Consider the following 20,811-nt stretch of genomic DNA (forward strand, 5'->3'; position numbering starts at 1 on the left):
CGAACGTCCTTTCGTCGTGACTTCTGATTTGTTCTCCATAAGAAGGCAGAACCCTTCTTATAATCACCCAAGCCTCTAATGAGTTTTCTCTTTTTGGCAGCAAAAATATAATTTTCTGATTCACTTAACATGACAGTAATATCCCCCAGAAAATGGTCAAGTTTATTGTGAGGTGCATTATTGGTCAACTCCTCACAAATATTTAAAATTTCTTCTTTAAGTCAGCACTGTTTCAACAAGTCTCTTTCCACCAGAATGTTAATCCATTCTGTGGAACACTTGTGGGCTGTCAAAACCCACCTTTTCTGAAATTTCACATCTTCCTCATCCTCAGCATTGAACGGAGTGGTAGGGCTCTTAAAAGCTCTTAGACCACGAGGTGTAACTTCTAATTCTAAATACTGCTTCAGGCTGAGAATATTTAAATGAACTGACAGTTCCTTGTGCAACAATTTATCCAACTTGTCATACTTCTGCTGCACTTCTGTAGATAAAGCACCCACCGTACCTTGACCAACAGCTGAAAAGGGGTTATTGTTACTTCTCGTTCTCCATACCCAGGTATCTCTCCCAGGGTTTTACACCTTCCGTACCGCCAGATGACATCCCTCTGTAGCCAGTTAGCTCATTAAAATGAATGGTGTATTGTTCAATACTCCCCTTGTTCTTGCCTAAAGACTCTAGGCAAGTCTAATAGCGACTCACTGGACATGGACAAACATGAAAAACTGTAGACAACATGTCAGAAAGCAACAAAACAAAGCAATAAAATTAAATACAACAGTCCAGTCCACTCCAAAAATAATAGATTTAATACGTTCTAGCACCTCGGCATTCACTGGCTTCAATGGAATAAATTAACATACTAAATACACTCTATATATACAATCAATTACATCAATAAATCAATTAATTACAGCATCAATTCATTAAATGAGTACTCTTCAATTACAATAGGCATTCAAGCCATCTGGCCATTAATACTAATAACTTCAACTGTCTTACTAGTTCTGGAATGAAGTACACAGGTTCTTTTTCACTTACAATATACAGAACAAATGGTTTATTATAAGAGTTTATCTAAATTATAATACACACAAAAGTCCAGGGATCATATACCAAGCAGAAAAACTGTTAAAATATTCCTATAATACGAAAGTGCACTCAATCACGAACTGGTTGTATACAGTTAAAAACTTAACTTTATTGCAGTAGGTAAGCGCTTTCATGGGAATACCTCCCACTTCATCAGACCATAAAAAACATAAAATTACTACTTCCTCTTATATGAAGCAAGTTACTTAACAATCACTGATTAAGTAATGAGCATACACTTGTCAGATTCAGACATCCTGACACTGGAATAGAATTTGTATTCAAAGTTTTAGCCAGTTGTATCACCCAACATATAGTATACCTAGCAGTTTGTAATGTATCAAGTTACTATATAGGAAAAACCAATAGGGAGTTCAAAATGAGAATAAGGGAACATCTGTTATGTATAAGAAATTTCGAAAAAAACTAATGCCTTGGCTAAACATGTGTTGATTGAGGGTCCCACACATACTTTCCGTTTTATGGTTATTGAAGTGGTCAGAGAAAGTGAGAGGGGAGGTGATATAATTAATAAAATGGAGATGTCAGAAGTAAGGTGGATAGTCAGGTTAAGGGGTAATAGAGGTAAAGGACTTAATGATAGAATCCCACTAAAGCCTGTACTAAAGAATAGGTCCTTACGTTGAAGAAAAAACAGATTATATTGCTGGACAGTAAATCATGTCCTTATAAACAATAGTACCAATTATTACAAAGCTGAGTATTAGAAATATACATAATTTTAAAGCACAAGTTAACAATTTTATGTTTGAAGAGCACTCAAAATCAATATAGTTGAAAGTTTACTTTTTATATGTGGTCATCAGAATGTTAACTATAAGTATTACATATATGAAAGTTTTTATGTATAAAAATGTTTTATGTAAAAATATTTTATGTACAAATCACAAAACATTTATTATTGAGCTTAAACAGATGGTTTTAGTTGATATTCATTGTGACTGCAGTCTAAAATATTGTTAGAGAAATGTCTAAATGTTGGTGGCCAGCATAAGTTATCTGCAATATATAGTGAATAGTAGATAGTAGAATATATCTTTAAGACAAGTGTATGCTCATTACTTAATCAGTGATTATTAAGTAACTTGCTTCATATAAAAGGAAGTAGTAATTTTATGTTTTTATGGTCTGATGAAGTGGGAGGTATTCCTACTGCAATAAAGCTGAGTTTTTAACTGTATACAACCAGTTCGTGATTGAGTGCACTTTCGTATTATAGGAATATTTTAACAGTTTTTCTGCCTGGTATATGATCCCAGGACTTTTGTGTGTATTATACTTTTTGAGGACTACTTTCTGGGGATACATTTTTCCAGTTTGTCTTTTGGTACTTCAGTGTGGAGTTTATCTAAATTAGTTAAGTTAATATTTGGGTTGATAAGCAATCAGTGGGACTTGGGTTTGCTCAGATTACTACCTCTGTGTTCATTCCTTAAATCTGGAATGTCATCTGAGGCTGCTGACTTCATACATGTGAATGGAACCAGACTCATGGTCACGCTGTTATCTTCTGCACCGAGCCACCCTGTATTATTCATGATATTAAGCTGAACGAGTGTAGGAATTTATGTAATGCTACCACCAAAGATCTTTTTCCTGTCCTGGAACAGCTGTTTCATGCGTGCAGTACTGACTATGTTGTCTATGCTTTTAGTGCTTAATAAGTTTGCTATACTAATTGTTTAAGACAATGTGAGCCATGGTATGATGCAGAGCTTGAGGACATTACCCTTAGCAGGGAAGGATGAAGGATGAAGGATGAAGGATGAATGCTGGGAGAAATTCATTCACTTTCTGAACTTATAATGCTCTATACATCAGTCTATGGTTTCCTATAAGAAAGCATTATTTTTGCTGAGAGATCTCTGCTGCATTGAATCAACCTGTTATCTTTTCCCAAATAGAGGAAAGGACATGTAGCCAAACCTGGTCACTTTGAAGGCCTTTTCTGCCTCTGATGGTGAGGCTGTTATTTAGTGTTTTGCAGTCACAGGGGACTCTGTTAGGAGTTACATATTTAATTATCTGGTTCTGTAGTATAAAGGCCACTGGATTGGACTGGATCTGAGTTTCATTATGCTGACATTTCTGAGCTTATGAATTTGATAAAAAGATTGCAACAAGCAACAGCTGAAGTAGATTCTGTCATTAACAAGCTTATTTTATCTTGCTTGGTGGTACTTGGTCCAGCCATACACAAGACTGCCAAATTCTTTCTGAGAAATTGGGTATTTCCAGCTACATTAAAACATATAATTTTGGTTTTCAGGAAACCAGCTTTGGAGTGTAAGATCTTATACAGTTGTCATCCATTTATCTCCCCTTTGTTGTGAGGATTGCTGAAAACAATTGCTAAAAGCACCCTGAGTTCTTTATTTAAAATGTTATCAACTGCTACAGACACTTTTCAGTTTGACTTGGGCATGACACACCAGTGAAACAATCTTTGTTAAGGTGGTCAACAGTTAGTAGTGACAGATCAGTGGTATTATTTTTTGTGTCAGCCTTATATCTCTGCAGCAAATGGCATGATAGAGTATGGGATGGGTTGGAATTTCTACAAACTAACCGCAGTGTATCATCTACGGCACCTGACTGTTTGTCCTGAGATAAATTTAGCAGATTGTCTCCAGAATTAACTCTCCCAATTTTTATCTTCTGATCAAGTGAATACATTAGGGTTCTACAATGGGATTTCTTTTTTCTCTACATATGTGCTATCTTTGCAAACTGCTGTGCTAGAAGTGTGATGTGACATTGCTATGCTCATAATATTCAGTGTTTGTTACTCTTAATCCAGGAGTGACTGGCTTCCCTTGTATTATGACAGCACAGCTTAAACCTAAGCCTTAACTGTGTGAGGAAAAAATGATTCTGATTGTACCTTGACAAGATAGTGTGAATGATAATTCATGGCACATATAAGTACGATACATTTCCTGTTTTTCACCTGAGCATAATTTATGGGGGAAATGATTTGCAAAAAGTCTGACTTGTATTTTTTTCTGGTAAATAACATAAAATTCATGAATCTCAACAGTCAGATTACAAGAATAAATGTGAAAAATTAATGAAATGGCATTTAATCTAGGCCAGAACACTCATTTACCATAACTTGTACTTCTTCAATATTTTCTACTTGTAAAACTATCTGTTTGCCTTATTCAACCATCTGCACTTAATTTCTTATAAAAATCTCTTTTAATTTTGCTTAGATACACATGGATTAAAATTATTACAGAATTATGATGCTGTTGTTGTTGTTGTGTCTTTCAGCTTTTCCCGGTTAGGGGTCGCTACAGCGGAACTCCAGTCCGCTAATGACTGGCAGTAGATTTTTATGTGCCGAGTTGCCAGCCCTGATGCACAGCCTTCAAAGAAGGTACACCCATTCACGCATGTCTCCACGCAGAAGACACTCTAGCTGAGAATCGAACCGGACAGCGTCTTATTGTGAGGCAACAACGCTACCGCAGCACCACCACCGCGACTATTACAGAATTATGATAATGACCAGAAATTGCACATAGTTCTTAGATTCTCGAATCATGAAAATAATGTTTAATATTTTTTACTAACCATAAATCAATTCCAATTATTGTTTGGAGTATGTGTTTAGGATGAGTAATTTTTTATTCTTTTTTTCCTCAAAAAATTTTTATTTTCAATGAAAATAACATTTACATAATATTTTTAAATATTTTAAACAACTATATACAATATTTACAATAGCCTGACTTTCAGTTATATACACTGTATGTTATTAAATATAGAATTAACAGATCAGTTATCAGAGATACAATTTTTAATTCTTGATATTAGAATAATTGTTGATAAAGCTCAGATGTCTTCCATTGTCAGATTCTGCTTCTAACAGAGAAGTGTCACCTGAATTAAGTACGTTTTAAAACAACAGAAGGATTTAGCAAATAAATTTTATACTCTGTTCACTCTGTGCCATGACTGTTGAAATGCTCTGCATATGGCTTCTAAGCATGAGCCTGACCGGCTGTAGCTACTGCAGACTTGTGCAGCTAGGCAGAAGAAAGGTGATTCCTTCCACTGTTGTACTAACAATGGTTATGTGGAACTGGCACTGATTTTTTTTTTGAAATGCAAAGTAATCAACCTATCAGAATTTCTTTTGCTAATTTTCCAGGCCTACCTGACCTCAGTCCTGCTTAACCGAGGATGAAATTTCCCAAATAAGGAACAAAATAAATAAAAAGGACACAGAGAAAAGCACATATGCAAAGAAAATGAAAAACCTCAAGACCCTAGCAAACCACAGTTTTCACTGTGTAATTCTTTAAACCTCCTTTGAAGGGAAATATATCAATGACCCCAGAAACACATCTACGTGACTGAAATATATGTAATATACCCACTGACATTTTTTTTTCCATTTTATGTCTTTGAGGCATTAAGTCTAGTAAAGTCAAACCCTACTAGGTACAGACATGATGTATTTTGCTCTTTTAGGGAATAGCTATTGCAGTACAAGTAGATAGCTTCAATGTTTTTATTTATGTATTTGTTTATTTTCAGTGGAGGCCTGGGGAGAAAAGCTCCACAGAAATATAAGCAAAATACAATTATTAGATAGTACAATAGTATACATATACTGAGATGCAGAATACACATCATCCAGTTAGTCTATACAAAGAAGTATTCAGTACTGTTTTCTAGTAGATGCAAGTTCAAAAAAGAAACTCACACAAGCACTTCAGTAAAGATCACTGGGAGAATAATAAAATTAGAACTGTGCACATATTAAATAATATTTATGAATAAATGAGATTTCCTTTACTTTTTTCTTTTTATGAGTAGTATTAACACTGAGAAGAGGGAGAAAATGAGATGAGGAGTGGAGAGTATGGTGAGAGTTATAGAATTATAGAACTGTATATAGTTACTTTCTGAAAACACTCAGCTTGTAAAATAGCTGTATGCCCATAACATTAGGGTGACTGCAACATTTCCAAATAAGGACCAAAATAAGTGAAAAGGCTGCACAGAAAATATACATAGACACAAACATTAAAATGTCCCTGGCAAATTAGCCTCTTCACTGTATAATACCTTAAAACTCGTTTGAACTAGGCCCATGGGAAATATGCAAATGAACGCTTAAACACATACAAGTGTTCCATCTCCATGTTTTGGTATACTCAATCACATTTTACCCTTTTAACTCTATATGGAGGAAATCAGGCTATTAAAACCAAACCCCAGATGTTTTGCTCTTTTTATGAACTCGTCAGTAAAGGACAAGTTATTAGTCTGCCCATTTTCGGAAAACACTTTGCTTACAAAAAAGCCCATAGCATTAGGGTGACTGCAAAATTTCCCAAATAAGGACCAAAATAAGTGAAAGGCTGCACAGAAAATTCACATAGACAATAACATTAAAAAAGCCCTGGCAAATCAGAGTCTTCATGCAAGCAGTAATGTCTGACAGTCCAGGGTGTGTGTGTTATTGTGTAAATAACACACGTCCAGAGGTGTCCTGAGGCTTGATGTTTCACGTTAAACAGAGCACATCACTGGCCCTCTTCAAATGCAATCCGGACAATTGGATGGCTAACCATAAATTCACCCCAGGGGTTCAACCTGTGTCACTCTTGGACAGGGGCAACAGGTGCTCATCATGGCAACAAGGGTAAATAAAGCTCCACACACTACAAAGAATTATGATGAGGTCTCTGATCATAACCCTTTATCATGTGTTCTTGACATAGATGGTAAGATTCACCTCTTGATCTTTGCTCTGAAGATGAATTTATTGGCATCCATGTCTCAAACATAATAAGCCGGTTATGATTAGTGGCACAGTCACAATCGTCTGTGTGGTAACTTCTCATACTGGATACACTGAAGCATCATGTCGAACATCATTCCTTGAAAGGGCACAAGAAATTAATCCTACTGTACAAAGGCCAGCAATTCAACAAAAACTGAAAATGCAAAATTTACATGCACCCGATCTTAATGAGAAACAACAAAGACAGTACATTTTGCATTTCTCAAATGCTTTGTTAAGGATTGTTTAAAAAAATACGCTACAAGTGTAATCTGTATCTCTTATATAATCTGAGTTGTATGATGGTAGCGAAAAAAGGACCTACCTTGCCGTGCTGTATATTCATTATCTTCAATCAGTCGGGCTAGTCCAAAGTCAGCAATCTTACATACTAAGTTATCTCCTACCAAGATATTGGCAGCTCTGAGATCTCTGTGAATGTAGTTCATTCTTTCAATGTAAGCCATTCCAGCAGCAATCTACAAACAAGAGGATATATATTACATACTTTGCTAAAACACTCCCCTTATCCATTACTGCATATTGGAAAAGCTCAAAATTGCTCTCTTGGGGGTTCATGTTTAATCTAGCCTTAAACAACAAAACATCACCATCACCTCCCAATGAATGAGATAGATGAGACATTCTCTCTACAACACACAAAAGATACACTTGTGTGGAAAAATATGACACTAACTTTTTCACATATGCATTTTCTTTGATTTAAGATGCATAAATTGCAAAAATATGCATCATAGAGTCTTAGTGTCCTAGATACCTGGAAAATGACAATTTAAACCATATCAAAACTTTTACTCAGTAAGACGAAATTGTCGTAGTTTCATATAATGAAGTCATATGATATGGTACAGCCATTCAACTCATACTTTGTGTTGCAGTCATGCTGCTACAGATAAAATCATGTGACCAGAAGAAGCATGTCTGTTGCGGTAATGTGAAGAAAAACAAAAGCTGTCCTTTCAGGCTTTACACTGTAAATCTTACAGAACTGTTGATCATATCTCAAAACCTCATAGAGCAAGAATTCTGGACAAAACCAAAAGCATTGGGGGGGGGGGTTGACAAAGGGCCCTAATCATAAACAGATTTTAACTATTACCCTTATAAACTTAGAAAGTTGATATAGTAAGCTTTGCATTAACATGCATTTTCTGAAGGATATGTACTCTGAAGCTCAAATGTCTGTCATGATTTAGTAAGTTCAACCCACAGTAATTCACCAGAAAGCCATAAATTTTATGAGGAAGTGAGCAAAATATGAGGCAAAAAGTCTGGACATTCTGCAAAATTCTGAACAGTTGAGAGGTATAGTTGATTATTTTGGTGTATGACACAAGTAAGCTATAGCTGCACCGACAAGTAACAGACATCTCTGTATTGAAATGTCAGAACTCAAAATGCAGATTGCCATCATGCCAAAAAAAGACCAGAAAAACAGGAGAAGCAAGATCCTCAAAGATTGCTCTTCTCCTGAAAACTTCTTTTTGTAGGGGGCATGTGCCCCTGCACCCTCCCTGAACTTATATTTACCAACTCTGAGATTGCCATACCTTGGAGAAAAAGGAATATTCCACGAAATGGCATCTTGGACATTATATAGATAAGTACGTTCTTTCGGCCATTCAGTTTCCATACTTTGGGACCTGCTCTAGAGGGCTGCGACATTTCAAACTGTTACCATAACAAACCAAAGGATCAGAAAAACAGCTTACTAAGCTATGATTCAGACCTTTGCAGATATTGCGAATATATCTGTTCTTAGTTTACTCATAAGGAGCTCAGAAATGCATTGAGCTATAAGGAGTCCTCTGAAGGTATTTTGTGTTATTATTTCCATGGCTGTCAATTGTACCATAATCGCCTTCTTCTTTTCCTAAACATCTGTTATTTTATGCATGCTCATAAACACACACATAGCTGACCTTCCTCTTTGTTTTTTTTTTCCTGCACCTGATATCTTAGAAACTTTGCAATTAATCTTATTCACCTGAACTGCTTACATTTCCTTTGTAATTTGCCTTTGAACAAGTATGTCTGAGCAGGTGCCTAACTGGAAGCAATCTCTCCTTAGTCTGAACAAGCAAATAAGAGCACTAGTGAAATCCTCCAAAACAAACTTCGAGTCCAAACTAGTCCAAACACATCTACTAAAGACAATCACGAGGCTTTCTTTGCACATGTCTGCAAACTTCAGGGAAGCACCCAGATCTGCTCAGAACTGGGGGGTCAAGGACACCACATACACAAATGCCATAGATATAGCCAATCTGCTGGCAGACAGGTTCAGTGAAAACTTCTCCCCTCTTTCCCCTACTAGTAAATCAGGACATCCCCAGCACCTCCTCCCCTCACCTTATCACTGCAAGTCATCACTGCTCTCTCAAAGGCAAAAAATACAGCTACCATGGGACCGGATAACAGTCCAAGAGGGTCTCACCCAAACATATGACTGGTGCCAGTAACATGGCCTCAAACTGAATGCCAAAAAATGCATCATCATCCCTTTGGGGAGAGTGACGTCCCCACAAATTATCACAATAATAACAAGGTCCTAAGCATACAATCAGTCGTGAGGGACTTGGGCACCCAGGTTGACAGAAAACTGACTTTTGACCACTATATTGCCTCCTCTGTATGGAAAGCTTTCTACATGGCCCACCTCATTTATAAGGATATCTCATCCAGGGACAAGGTGGTCATAATATCCCTGTATTCTTCCCTTATAAGACCCATTATTGAGTACAATGCCCCTTTCATCATGCACCTCACAAAGCACATGCAACAGCTGGAGAGACCACAGAGGTTCCTCACCAGGAGAATCCAGGGCCTTAAACATCTACCCTACACAGAAATGCTAAAGACCCTGTCCCTCCATTCAGTCTTCTACAGACTCCTCAGAGGTGACCTTTGTCTGGCATACAAAGCAATCTCAGACCTTGCCTTGATGGGACTGCTGCATATCCTCAAGTCAAGCTTCACTTGAGTAACACACGCGCACGACCTCAACCTGGTCTTTGATATCAATAGGATTGTTGGTGTGACAGATTTGTGTCCCAAAGACTCCTCCTTCTGTGGAATAGACTCCCACTTCATGTCAAGCAGAGTACCTCATGAATGCTTTTTTTAGCGCAACCTGGATAACTGGATGGGGAACAGAAAATACACCCCTGGGATTCCACCTGTGTCCTTGCTGGACAGGGGCATCGGATGCTGACTTGTAGGAACATGGGCTAAATTCTTGGCTAGACTTGTAAGGGACTCAGGCCCAATAGCCTAGTAACTTCCTATGATCCTGTGATCAGTCAGTAAGCATTTTTTCAACAGCTTTCTTCCACTGTGTATGGAGCAGAAAACATTTTTTTTTGCTTTCAGCACCATACGCTGCTTATATCTGTTTGCAGCTTTACTGTGAAAAATGTATGAAATTAAGCATTACTAGCTTGTAAAAAAAAACAAATAAATCTAACAAATACTCTTTACAAAGAAACTCAGAAGTTGTGTGCTTCCATATGTCTGTGTAAGTGCAGCTGCTGAAGTCAGGGTAATCTCTTGAAGACCTGAAGGTGAGGAAGCAACTCTGACTTAATCAGATACTAATTTTCAGAATGTATGTTGGGTCTCTGGAACAGTTCTCTGAAAGAAGTGGTGGAAAACAAGTCAGCTGAGATATTTGAGTGAACATGGAACAGATGGGTAGAAAAGGGGGGTGGGGAGTGAAGGGGAATGGGAGGGACTGCTATGAAGAAGCAGACTATTTTACAAAACACAAGCAACAGACCTTTATGTTTTATCAGCTGGCTTATATATATATATACTACCTCTGAATGACAACATATTCAGTAAAACTGACTAATCAACATGCCTCTCAAGTGTGGTTTTCTAGATTTTTGTGGCAAATCAGTTTAAAGATTTCATATCCTTCAGAAAATGTATGGTAACAGAAAACCTTTTATTCTAACAACTTTCTAAGTTTATAAGAGCAATATCTAAAATTTGTCCCTATTTTTGGCACTTTGTCCCACCATTATTTTTGGCTTTCTCCATATTTTTTTGCGCTAACAGGTTGAAAGGTATGTTAATCAAGGCTTAGAACAGAACAGAACAGTATTGAACAAAGTTGTGGTGGAATTCAGTTTCATACTTCACTGATGCATACGTAACTTATATTCAAAAAGCACTAGTATTAATGTAGGCACAGTACCTGAGCTGCCATATCAACCAGCTGAGGAAGCTTCAGGTACTTTCCATCTCCATCTTTTAGAAAATCTAGCAGGCTTCCTAGACAGAAAACAAAAACAAAGGTTGACATATTTTTTTATTCACAAGTTTCTCAGCAATGCATGATAGTGTGCACGTAAAAATACTAGTTTAGTACAGTAGATTAGGTACTGGTTTACTAGATAAAAACCTGAGTTTGAATCATATTAGCCGCTACTAGTATATTCTGTGACTATGAACTAGTCATGTATCTTTCTTAGCTTCCAAACTGAACATGAAATATACACCTCAGTGGGCATATGTGGTTAAAAAATAAATATAATAATCATTGGAATTAAATGAACTCAGGTCTGCAATTATCTTACATCCCACAACCGCTTATCAACACACTGTTGACTATAAAAATCTCACTGATAGCTTGTAATTTTGCAAATAAAGCTAAGCACCTGCATTATGGGCTGTTACAGTGCCTTCCAGTTACAGTCAGGATAGAAAGGACATGGAGCACAGATACATGAACATACAAACAAGCTTAATGGGCATCATCAGTGATATTGAAAATATTCCAAATTTCCGATCTCTGCATGTAACTGCTCCCACCCTATTTAATCTTCCATTCTAAGCTGCCCTAAATCCCCCTGCCAACTAACATGCTACCATATTCTCTGACAGGTCATTAGTTCACCCAACCACCTTTTCTGTTAAAAAGTACTTTTTTAAGTCACCTGGCTCCATTGTGTAGAAGAATAAAGCCATGATTATGACCAGATGACTTGAGTTTGAGTAGTAGTTTTAGTGCTAGAGAGCCACAAGAGGAAGGTTGGAAGTAAACAATAAGCAGCAGTAATGCTTTAGCTCATCCTGGAGTTTAGAGACAACTTGAGTGCTATGTTACTGCTGGCTAGTGTATGGAGGCTGTGACACCCTTGCACTGGCCCAGCAATCAAAGCACCTCAGTCCTCACCACTAACACCAGTTAGGGGCGTCCACATAGGGGAGGATAACAAATACATACACAGTAAAGTACAATTTCCCTTAAGAGCACACAGAGATCACAGTCAGTCAGACAGACTGTACGGTAGAAATCACCTCCCCCACCCATTAATATTTATCAGCTACTAGAAAGGGTGTCCGATTATTACTGTTCAATATTATTATCCAAATGGTAAGTGTGACTGAACAGCAAAGTTTATGGGAGTGACTTGGGCAGTATCACTATATACATGCAATGTACTCCAGAGCTTAAATTATCTCTACACAAAGCAGCCACAGTTGAAAGGTTTAAAATATTTAATAATAAATAATAAACACAAGATAATACTACTACACAGTGCTAGTCAAGAGTTCAGAGATCACAGAGAAATACTTAAAATAATACAATTGAAAAGTTCTGACATCAATACAAACTAATCTAATCTTCCTATTTCCTAGTTATATCTAAGAGAAAACACAGTTCTAAAATAAACTTGCATATAGGGCATAGGCAGTGCTGGTGATGTTGGATGTTCTGAAGACAAATGCTCTCTGATTCTCGCTCTTTAAATTGATAACACAGTGCTGCTTCACATTATTCTTAACAATTTTCTGTTTTTCTAGGCTAAAAGAAACTCAGAGGTTAATAGCCCTTTTGATCTTGCAACTAGTCAGGAAGCCAGAGCAATAAAAGAAATTCTACATGTAAATTCTTGCCATTAACTTTGGCTTCAAAACAATAGGAAGAATTCCTTCATTTAGACATCTCTGCTGGGAGTTTTCACATCAAACAATTACACAATGCTTGTCTTAGCTTTCCTACAGCAGAATGCACTGTTACATTTTTGCAGTTCCACATTTAACTCCATTTTTTCCCATTTAAGAGAACAAGCATGTGGCTAATATTAATATTTACTAATGACAGAATTATCTACAAAATTGTACCTGGCTAGGTTGGCAGTCTTCACCTATCTTCACATATCTTCCCCCCCTGGAGAACTCAAGCTAGTTTTTCAAGTGACCCTTGAGAAACATCGCTTGAGAGGGTTAGGTCTATCTGAGTATACCTTACCCTAGTTCCTGTCTTGAGAGCCCATCTGCATCGGCATTGCTAATATCACTGAGGTGCAGCACTAACATATATGCTTGCAACCCTAGGCTCCATCTTAGCAATTTGGCTTTTTGCTGGCTGGCTCTGTGTAACCATGTTAGGGGATTGTGCTCTTTCACTACAGTGAATTTTCTTCCATACAGATATGGCTGAAGTTTCGGCAGTGCCCACACTATGGCTAGACATTCCTTTTCTACAGCTGCATAGCATTCTTTCCTGGGTTAAAGCCTATGACTGAGATAAACCACTGGGTGCTCTTCTCCCTCTGAAGAAATCTGGCTAAGTACAGCCCCCACCCCATGGTTCGAAGCATCCACCTGCACAACAAATTATTTGCTGTAATCTGGACTGGATAACACAGGGGGTCCTTCCAAAGCTTCTTTAAGCTTCTGGAATACCTGCTCACATGCTGGGGTCCATACTACCTTATCTGACCTGTTTTCCCTTGTCAGGTCTGTGAGGGGAGTAGCTATGGTACTATAACTGGGGACAAACTTTCTGTAGTATCCTGCTGTCCCTAAGAATGCCCTCACCTGCTTTTTGGTAACAGGTGCAGGGCATGCCTGAATGGCTTCTACTTTGGCAGGTTCTGGCCTGATCTTACCACTCCCCACTCTATGTCCCAGGTAGGAGGCCTCTGCCATACCCACATGACATTTGCTGGGCTTAACGGTCAACCCTGCCCTCTGTAGTCTACCCAGCACCTCCCTGACATGTTGAAGGTGCTCTTGCCAGGAATGGCTGTAGATGACAATATCATCTAGGTAAGCAAGGGCAAACCCTCCTGCTAGGATATGATCTACCAGCCTCTGGAAAGTTGCTGGGGCATTTTGCATCCCAAAGGGCATCTTTGTGAACTCATACAAGACAAAACGTGTCACAAAGGCTGACTTCTCTTTAGCACTGGGAGTCAAGGGCATGTGCCAGTAACCCTTGGTAAGATCAATGGTTGTAAAATACTTAGCCCCACTCAGCTGCTCTAGGGCCTCATCTGTCCTAGGCATAGGGTAAGCATCTGACTCTGTGTGACTATTTAATTTCCTGTAGTCCACACACAACCTGGTGCTGCCATTCTTCTTTGGCACCAGCACCACTGGGGAGGCCCAGGGACTGTTGGACTCTTGGACTCTTGAATTACCCCTAGTTCTAACATCTCCTGTCTCTCCTCCCTCAGAGTCTAACTCTCTCAGGCACCCTATAAGGGGCTTGCCTAATAGGACTTTGGGGTCCTGTATCCAACTGGTGCTGCACCACGTGGGTGCACCCGATTTTCCAGTGAACATGTCCCCAAACTCCTGTAACACTGCTCGGATTTCTTGAACCTGGGTAGGCGATAGCTGCTGGGACATTGCTACCCCTTCCACTGAGGTGTCAGTCCAAGCCTCACTGAAGAGATCAATCACCAGATTTCCCTCAGACTCCTCCTGCAACCCACTGCAAATACTCAGCACAAGGGCCTCCCTATTATAGTAAGGTTGTATCATGTTAACATGGTACAATTTGTGCTCCTGCCTAGTAGTTCTACCATGTAGTTAACATCACTTACCTTGCTTACTACCTTGTAGGTTCCCTCCCAAGCTGCTTGCAGGTTGTTGTGACTGACAGGAATGAGAACCATTACCTGCTGACCTACAGCATACTCTCTAGTTCATGCATTCCTGTCATACCATACCTTTTTCTGTTGTTGAGCTTCTGCCAGGTTCTACTGGACCAATCCCATGAGTTCCCTCACCCTATGCCAAAACAGCATCTCAAAGGGTGAAAAACCTATGGATTCCTGGGGAACCTCTCTGTAAGCAAACAACAGATGGGTCAAATATTTGTCCCACTCCCTCTTAAACTGGTCTGCAAACGCCCGTAGCATGGACTTGATTGTAGAGTTTAACCTCTCAACCAGAACATTAGTCTGGGGATGGTAGGGGGTGGTCTTCAGGTGCTTCACCCCACAGTATTTCCACAGACAAGCCAGCAGGTCTGACATGAAATTGGCACCTCTGTCAGTCAGTATTTCTATTAGGAAACCTACCCTGCTGAAAATCAATAACAAAGCATTTGCCACCTTTTCTGCCTCAATAGAGGACAAAGCCACTGCCTCAGGGTATCTTGTAGCATAATCTACTACCACTAGGATATACTTCCTGCGGAACTTGAGGTAGTCAGAGGCCCCACAATATCTATAGCTACCATCTGAAATGGCTCCTCAATCACAGGCAAAGGCATCAAAGGAGCTCGCAGCTTGTCTCCTGCCTTGCCTACCTTTTGTCACTGCTCACAGTTCCCGCAGTACCCTGTTACATCTCTGGAAATTCCAGGCCAATAGAAGTTCTGCATAATAAGTCTCTTTGTATGTTTTATGCCCATATGAGCTGCAAAGGGAATATCATGGACTATGGCTAGAAGCACCAGACTGTAGGTTCTATGCACTACCAACTGCTGTATTCTCTCACCTTCTAACCCTCACTCAGGGGTCCACCCTCTATTCATTAAGCCTTTGTCCCAGTATACAGATTCCCCCTTCCCTTGAAAATCAGGTGCCTCACTAGCTACCTGCCTCAGGCCTTGCAATGTAGGGTCTGAGATATGAGCCTGTCTCAACTCTCTCTCTTTGTAACCCTTACCAGCTCCCCTTCCACAGGAAATCTGGCATCCTCTGACAGTGGTGCCTCACTGTCAGCCTTGGTACTACTTCTCACCTCTACCCTTGCAGTCCCTCTGTCCAAGGGAACATCAGTACCTACAAGCAGCTGTGGCTCACCCTAAGTCTCATTGCAAGGTAGCTCCCTCCCTGAAGTAACCACCTCGCCAGTCCCGGCTGCAAGTATGTGGTCTGTTTGGGTCTCCCCCAGGCTACCAGACTCACATGCTTGTCTCCAAGCCTGACTGCGGGTAACTGCACAAGCACATGGTTCATTCCCTATCAGGACATTTGCAGGGATATTCTCAAACACACCTACATACTGGCTTCCTTTTCCACCCTCCCAGTCAAGGTGGACCCTAGTCAAAGGTATTTGGAATGGGATCCCTCCTAAAGCCCTGACTGGAGTAGACTGCCCAGGCAAGTAGTGCTCCGCTGTAACCATTGCAGGCTTTACAATGGTTATGTCAGAGGCTGTGTCTCTCTTACCAATGGTCTCTTTGCTATTCACTACAATAGGATATAACCTCTTGTGGTAGTTTGGTACCCTTGTTGTCCCAGGACAACCTATTACTGGCATTTTGTCTTTCCCACTTACTGGATCTCGCACCATTTGTTCCCCACCTTGCCTCTGTAGACATTTGTATGCCACATGGCCCCACTGGTTGCATTCAAAACATTTAACCCTAGGTCTTGGACGTGTACCTGGACTAGAGGTTTCTCCTACTACTGGCAGATTCTGTTGGGGCAGTCTGAGCTGCCCACCATGTGTTCCTTTCGACCCATGAGCAGTACTGGGGTCCCTTTCCTCTGCAGGGATGCCCTGCTTGCTAGGTATAGGTCTCCCTTCTTCCCCAACTCTTCTGAAGTAGCACACTGTCTATCAGCTAACCAGATCTTCATGTCCTCAGGCAAAGTGCTAAGGGCTTGTTCCCTCACCAAAATGTCTGCCATCCCTTCAAAAGTGGTGTTTTGACATCCACTCACCCACCTATGAAAATAAGTGCTCATTTCAGCAACATATTTACACACACTTTCATCTGCCTTGTGTCTATGCTCACAAAACGTTTTCCTATAAGTTTCAGGTGTTAGCTTAAAAACATCTAACAAACAGTTCTTAACAGCAGTATAACTGAATTATTCATGATCAGCAAGTTTAGACAACACAGTTACAGCTTTACCATGGAGTAAGGGTGTCAGGAACCGTACCCACAGCCTTTGGTCAACATCATACTGTTTACATACCCTCTCAAACATATGAATGAAACTATCAAAATTATCCCCCTCTGTAAACTGCGGAAGAAATTTATTGACCTTTTGTGCTTCTAGGGTTCATAGGTTGGTACTAGGCTATCGGCTCTAGGGCCTATACAAGCCTAGCCATAACAATTCTCTGGATATTTCTTCCCACAATATTTACTTCTCTGGACCCCTGTCTAGCAGGGCGACTGACATGATCCCTGGGGTGAATTTCCTATCTCCCATCCAATCTTCAAGGTTCCTTTTGAAGAGGGCCAAGGAGGCACTCTGCTTGACATGTATGGGGAGTCTCTGGGTCAGGAACCTATTCCTCCAGCATGTTTTGTTCATTGTGATGACAAGGTTTAGATCCCTGGAGCGTGTGGCTCTGAGGGATTGGGATTTCTTTAAGTGGAGCATGTCCAACAGCTCAGGATTTGACATGGCCTTGTATGTTAAGCAGAGATCGCCTCTGAGTAGACGATATGCCACAGAGTATAGCTGGAGTATTTTTGGACGGTCAGCATAGGGCATCTGCTTTAGGCCTGTGATTCTTTTAGTGAGGTATTTCTGTGGCCTTTCCAGCTGTTGCAGATGTCTTGTGAGGTACATACCAAACAGGGCATTATACTCTATAAAGGGTCTAATGGGGGTTGAGTACAGTGGGACAATGACCTCCTTTTTTCTGGGTGAAAAGCCCTTAGTGATGAGGTGTGCCTCATAGAAGGATGTCCTGACTGATGTGGCAATGTGGTTATTGAAAGTGAGACCACTGTCTACCTGTGTCCGTAAGTCTCTCACCACACTTTTGATGTTTACTGTACTGCCACCTATGTGGTAATTCATGGGTACATGTTTTTTTCCAAAGGGGATAACTATACATTTCTTTGCATTAAGCTTGAGCCCATGGCTCTTGCACCAGGCATCTGTTTCTGTAAGGCCCTTTTGTAGAATATTTACATCATTTGGGGATTCAATAATGGCTCCCAGTTTGCAGTCATCTGCGAACTTTGTTAGCCAGAGTCCCTTAGTGTTGGCCTGTACTTCAGAGAAGTAGATGCCAAACAAGAGTGGTCCCAGGATTGAACCCTGAGGTACTCCACTTGTCACTTGTCTGGAGCTGTATTTGGAGTCGGCTACTTTTACAGTGTGGGTTCTGTCAGTAAGCCAGTTGGCAACCCATCGAGTGATGTAGGGATTTATGCCCAGCTTAGTAAGTTTATCTATGATTCCAGAGTGAGGGGTGGTGTCGAAGGCCTTGGCAAGGTCCAGATAGGCTGTGTGGACAGCCTTACCCTCGTCCACAGCTCTGGAGACTGATTTGAAGAAGTCAATCAGATTCAGGAGACAAGATTGGCCCTTCACAAACCCAAATTGGGTGGGGTCCAGTGTTTGAAGGTTGCCAATGTCTTTGTTTATAAGTTCCATGATAATGTGTTCCATGCCCTTGCAGATCAGGCTTGTCAGACTGATGGGACGGTAGTTCCCGGGATCCAAGGTGGATCCCCTCTTGTGGAGTGGGATAACTGTAGCTGTGCGCCACTCAGTAGGCATGAAGCCTGAGGTGAGGCTGTGATTAAACATGATACTTACGTGGGGCGCCAGTTCATTTTGTAGTTCATGTAGTACACAGCCTGGGATGTTCATAGGTTCATACTAGGCTATCTGCCCTGGGGCATTTACAAGCCTAGCCTGAGTGTGTTTGGCTTTCGCCACCCTTACTTAGAATTGAGTTTGCTATGCCCTATTTAAGGTTAGTTTACTGAGCCTCTGTCTAGCAGAGACACAGAAGTAATCCCCGGGGTGAATCTATGATCTCCCATCCACTCATCAAGATTCCTCTTGAAGAGAGTCAGCGAGGTGCTCTGCCTAACATGGATCGGTATTCTATTCCAAAGTGAAGGGAGCCTCTGTGTTATGAATCTGTCCCTCCAGCACGTTCTATTTAGCTCTGTGCTGAGGTTCAAGTCCCTCGAGCACGTGGTTCTAAGGGATTTGGATTTTCTGAGGTGGAGCATGTCCATTAATTCTGGGTTAGACATAGCTTTGTATGTCAGGCATAGATCGCCTCGAAGTAGGCGGTATGCGACTGAGTAAAGTTGGAGTTTCTTTAACCTGGCAGCATATGGCATCTGCTTGAGTCCCTTGATCCTCTTTGTGAGGTACTTTTGGGGTCTTTCCAGCTGCTGCAGGTGGCGGTTTAGGTACATCCCAAAAGGGGCATTGTATTCTATGATGGGTCTGATGAGGGATGAATAGAGGGGCACTATTACCTCCCCAGATCTGGATGTGAATCCGTTAGTGATAAGGTGGGCTATGTTGAAGGTCTTTCTAACCACTTTGGCAACATGGTTGTCAAAGGAGAGATTGCTTTCAACTTGGGTCCCCAGATCCCTAATTACATCTTCTGTATTTAATGGGTTTCCACCTATATGGTAGTTTGTGGGCACTTTATTTTTGCCAAAGGGTATGACTATACACTTCTTGGCATTCAGCTTTAGGCCATGGCTCTGGCACCAGTTATCCGTCTCTGTGAGACCTTTTTGAAGGATGTTCGTGTCAGCTGGAGAGTCAATAATGGCTCCCAGCTTGCAGTCATCCGTGAACTTAGCCATAGTCCTCCCGTGCTGGCCTGTACCTCGGAAAAGTAAATGCCGAACAAGAGAGGTCCCAAGACCGAGCCCTGTGGGACACCACTTGTGACCGGTTTCGAGTCAGACATGGCTCCGGCAATTCTGACTCTGTGGGTTCTGTCTTTGAGCCAGTTAGCCACCCATCTTGTGACATAGGGGTTTATGTTTAAGCTGGATAGCTTATCTATGATGCCTGAGTGGGGTATTGTGTCAAATGCCTTTGCGAGGTCCAGATAGGCTGTGTGGCCTACCTTCCCTTCATCTATGGCCTTGGTGACTGTTTCGAAGAAGTCAACCAGGTTCAAGAGGCAGGATCTACCCTTGACAAAGCCGAACTGAGTAGGATCCAATGTCTGTAGGTCCCCAATGTCTTTGTTTATGAGTTCCATGATGATCCTCTCCATGGCTTTGCAGATAAGGCTAGTCAGGCTTATGGGGCGATAGTTACCAGGGTCTGTTGAGGCACCACCTTTGTGGAGCGGTACCACTGTTGCTGTATGCCATTCTTTGGGTACATATCCCGCAGTGAGGCTGAGATTGTACAGCATTTTTACATGTGGGTTTAGTTCTTCTTGGAGTTCATGCAGGACACAACCCAGGACACCGTCTGGTCCCATTGAGGCAGTGTTTTTTGCCTTGGAAAGGGCGGCCTTCACCTGGACATCTGAGATGTTTGGGAGGCTGCACTCTACTGGGATAGATATTTGTTCTTTAGGGGGGGGAAGGGGGGGAAGGGGGGGGGGTTGCACTGAACCTGTCTGCCAGGATGTTGGCAATGTCTGTGGGTTCAGTGTATTTTTTGTCATTTTAGAATTAACTCTGAACATACCTGGGAGTTGCATCCCAGGTTCCTAACATAGCTAAAGAAGGCCTTGTGATTGTCTTTTGTGTCCTGTGCAATTTTTATTTCAAAACTGGCCTTGGAGGATTTTATGAGGATGGTAATTTTTTGCTAGTACTGATCAGAGATGCCTTCCCTTTTAGGGATTTTGTTCTATCATGTAGTAGCTTCCTCCTTCTGTTGTACAACTTATTTATGGCTGGGGTCCACCAGAATGGACGC

The 20,811-nt window shown here is 40.8% G+C and overlaps 1 protein-coding gene across 10 annotated transcripts in view; it reads right to left on the reverse strand.

Moving 5' to 3' along the window:
• FGR (FGR proto-oncogene, Src family tyrosine kinase) overlaps window positions 1-20,811 on the reverse strand; it is a 2,305,304-nt gene that overhangs the window by 134,265 nt on the left and 2,150,228 nt on the right. For all 10 annotated transcript variants that reach the window (XM_044084628.1, XM_044084601.1, XM_044084584.1 and 7 more), the window contains 2 exons: window positions 11,142-11,218; window positions 7,245-7,398 (listed from right to left, as the gene is read on the reverse strand). In XM_044084628.1, coding sequence (XP_043940563.1) covers window positions 7,245-7,398; window positions 11,142-11,218 — 231 coding nt within the window. The remainder of the gene's footprint in view (window positions 1-7,244; window positions 7,399-11,141; window positions 11,219-20,811) is intronic.

The sequence above is a fragment of the Protopterus annectens genome, chromosome 1.part1, assembly GCF_019279795.1.
Source record: "Protopterus annectens isolate FY-2018-M chromosome 1.part1, PAN1.0, whole genome shotgun sequence".
Lineage (NCBI taxonomy): Eukaryota > Metazoa > Chordata > Ceratodontiformes > Protopteridae > Protopterus > Protopterus annectens.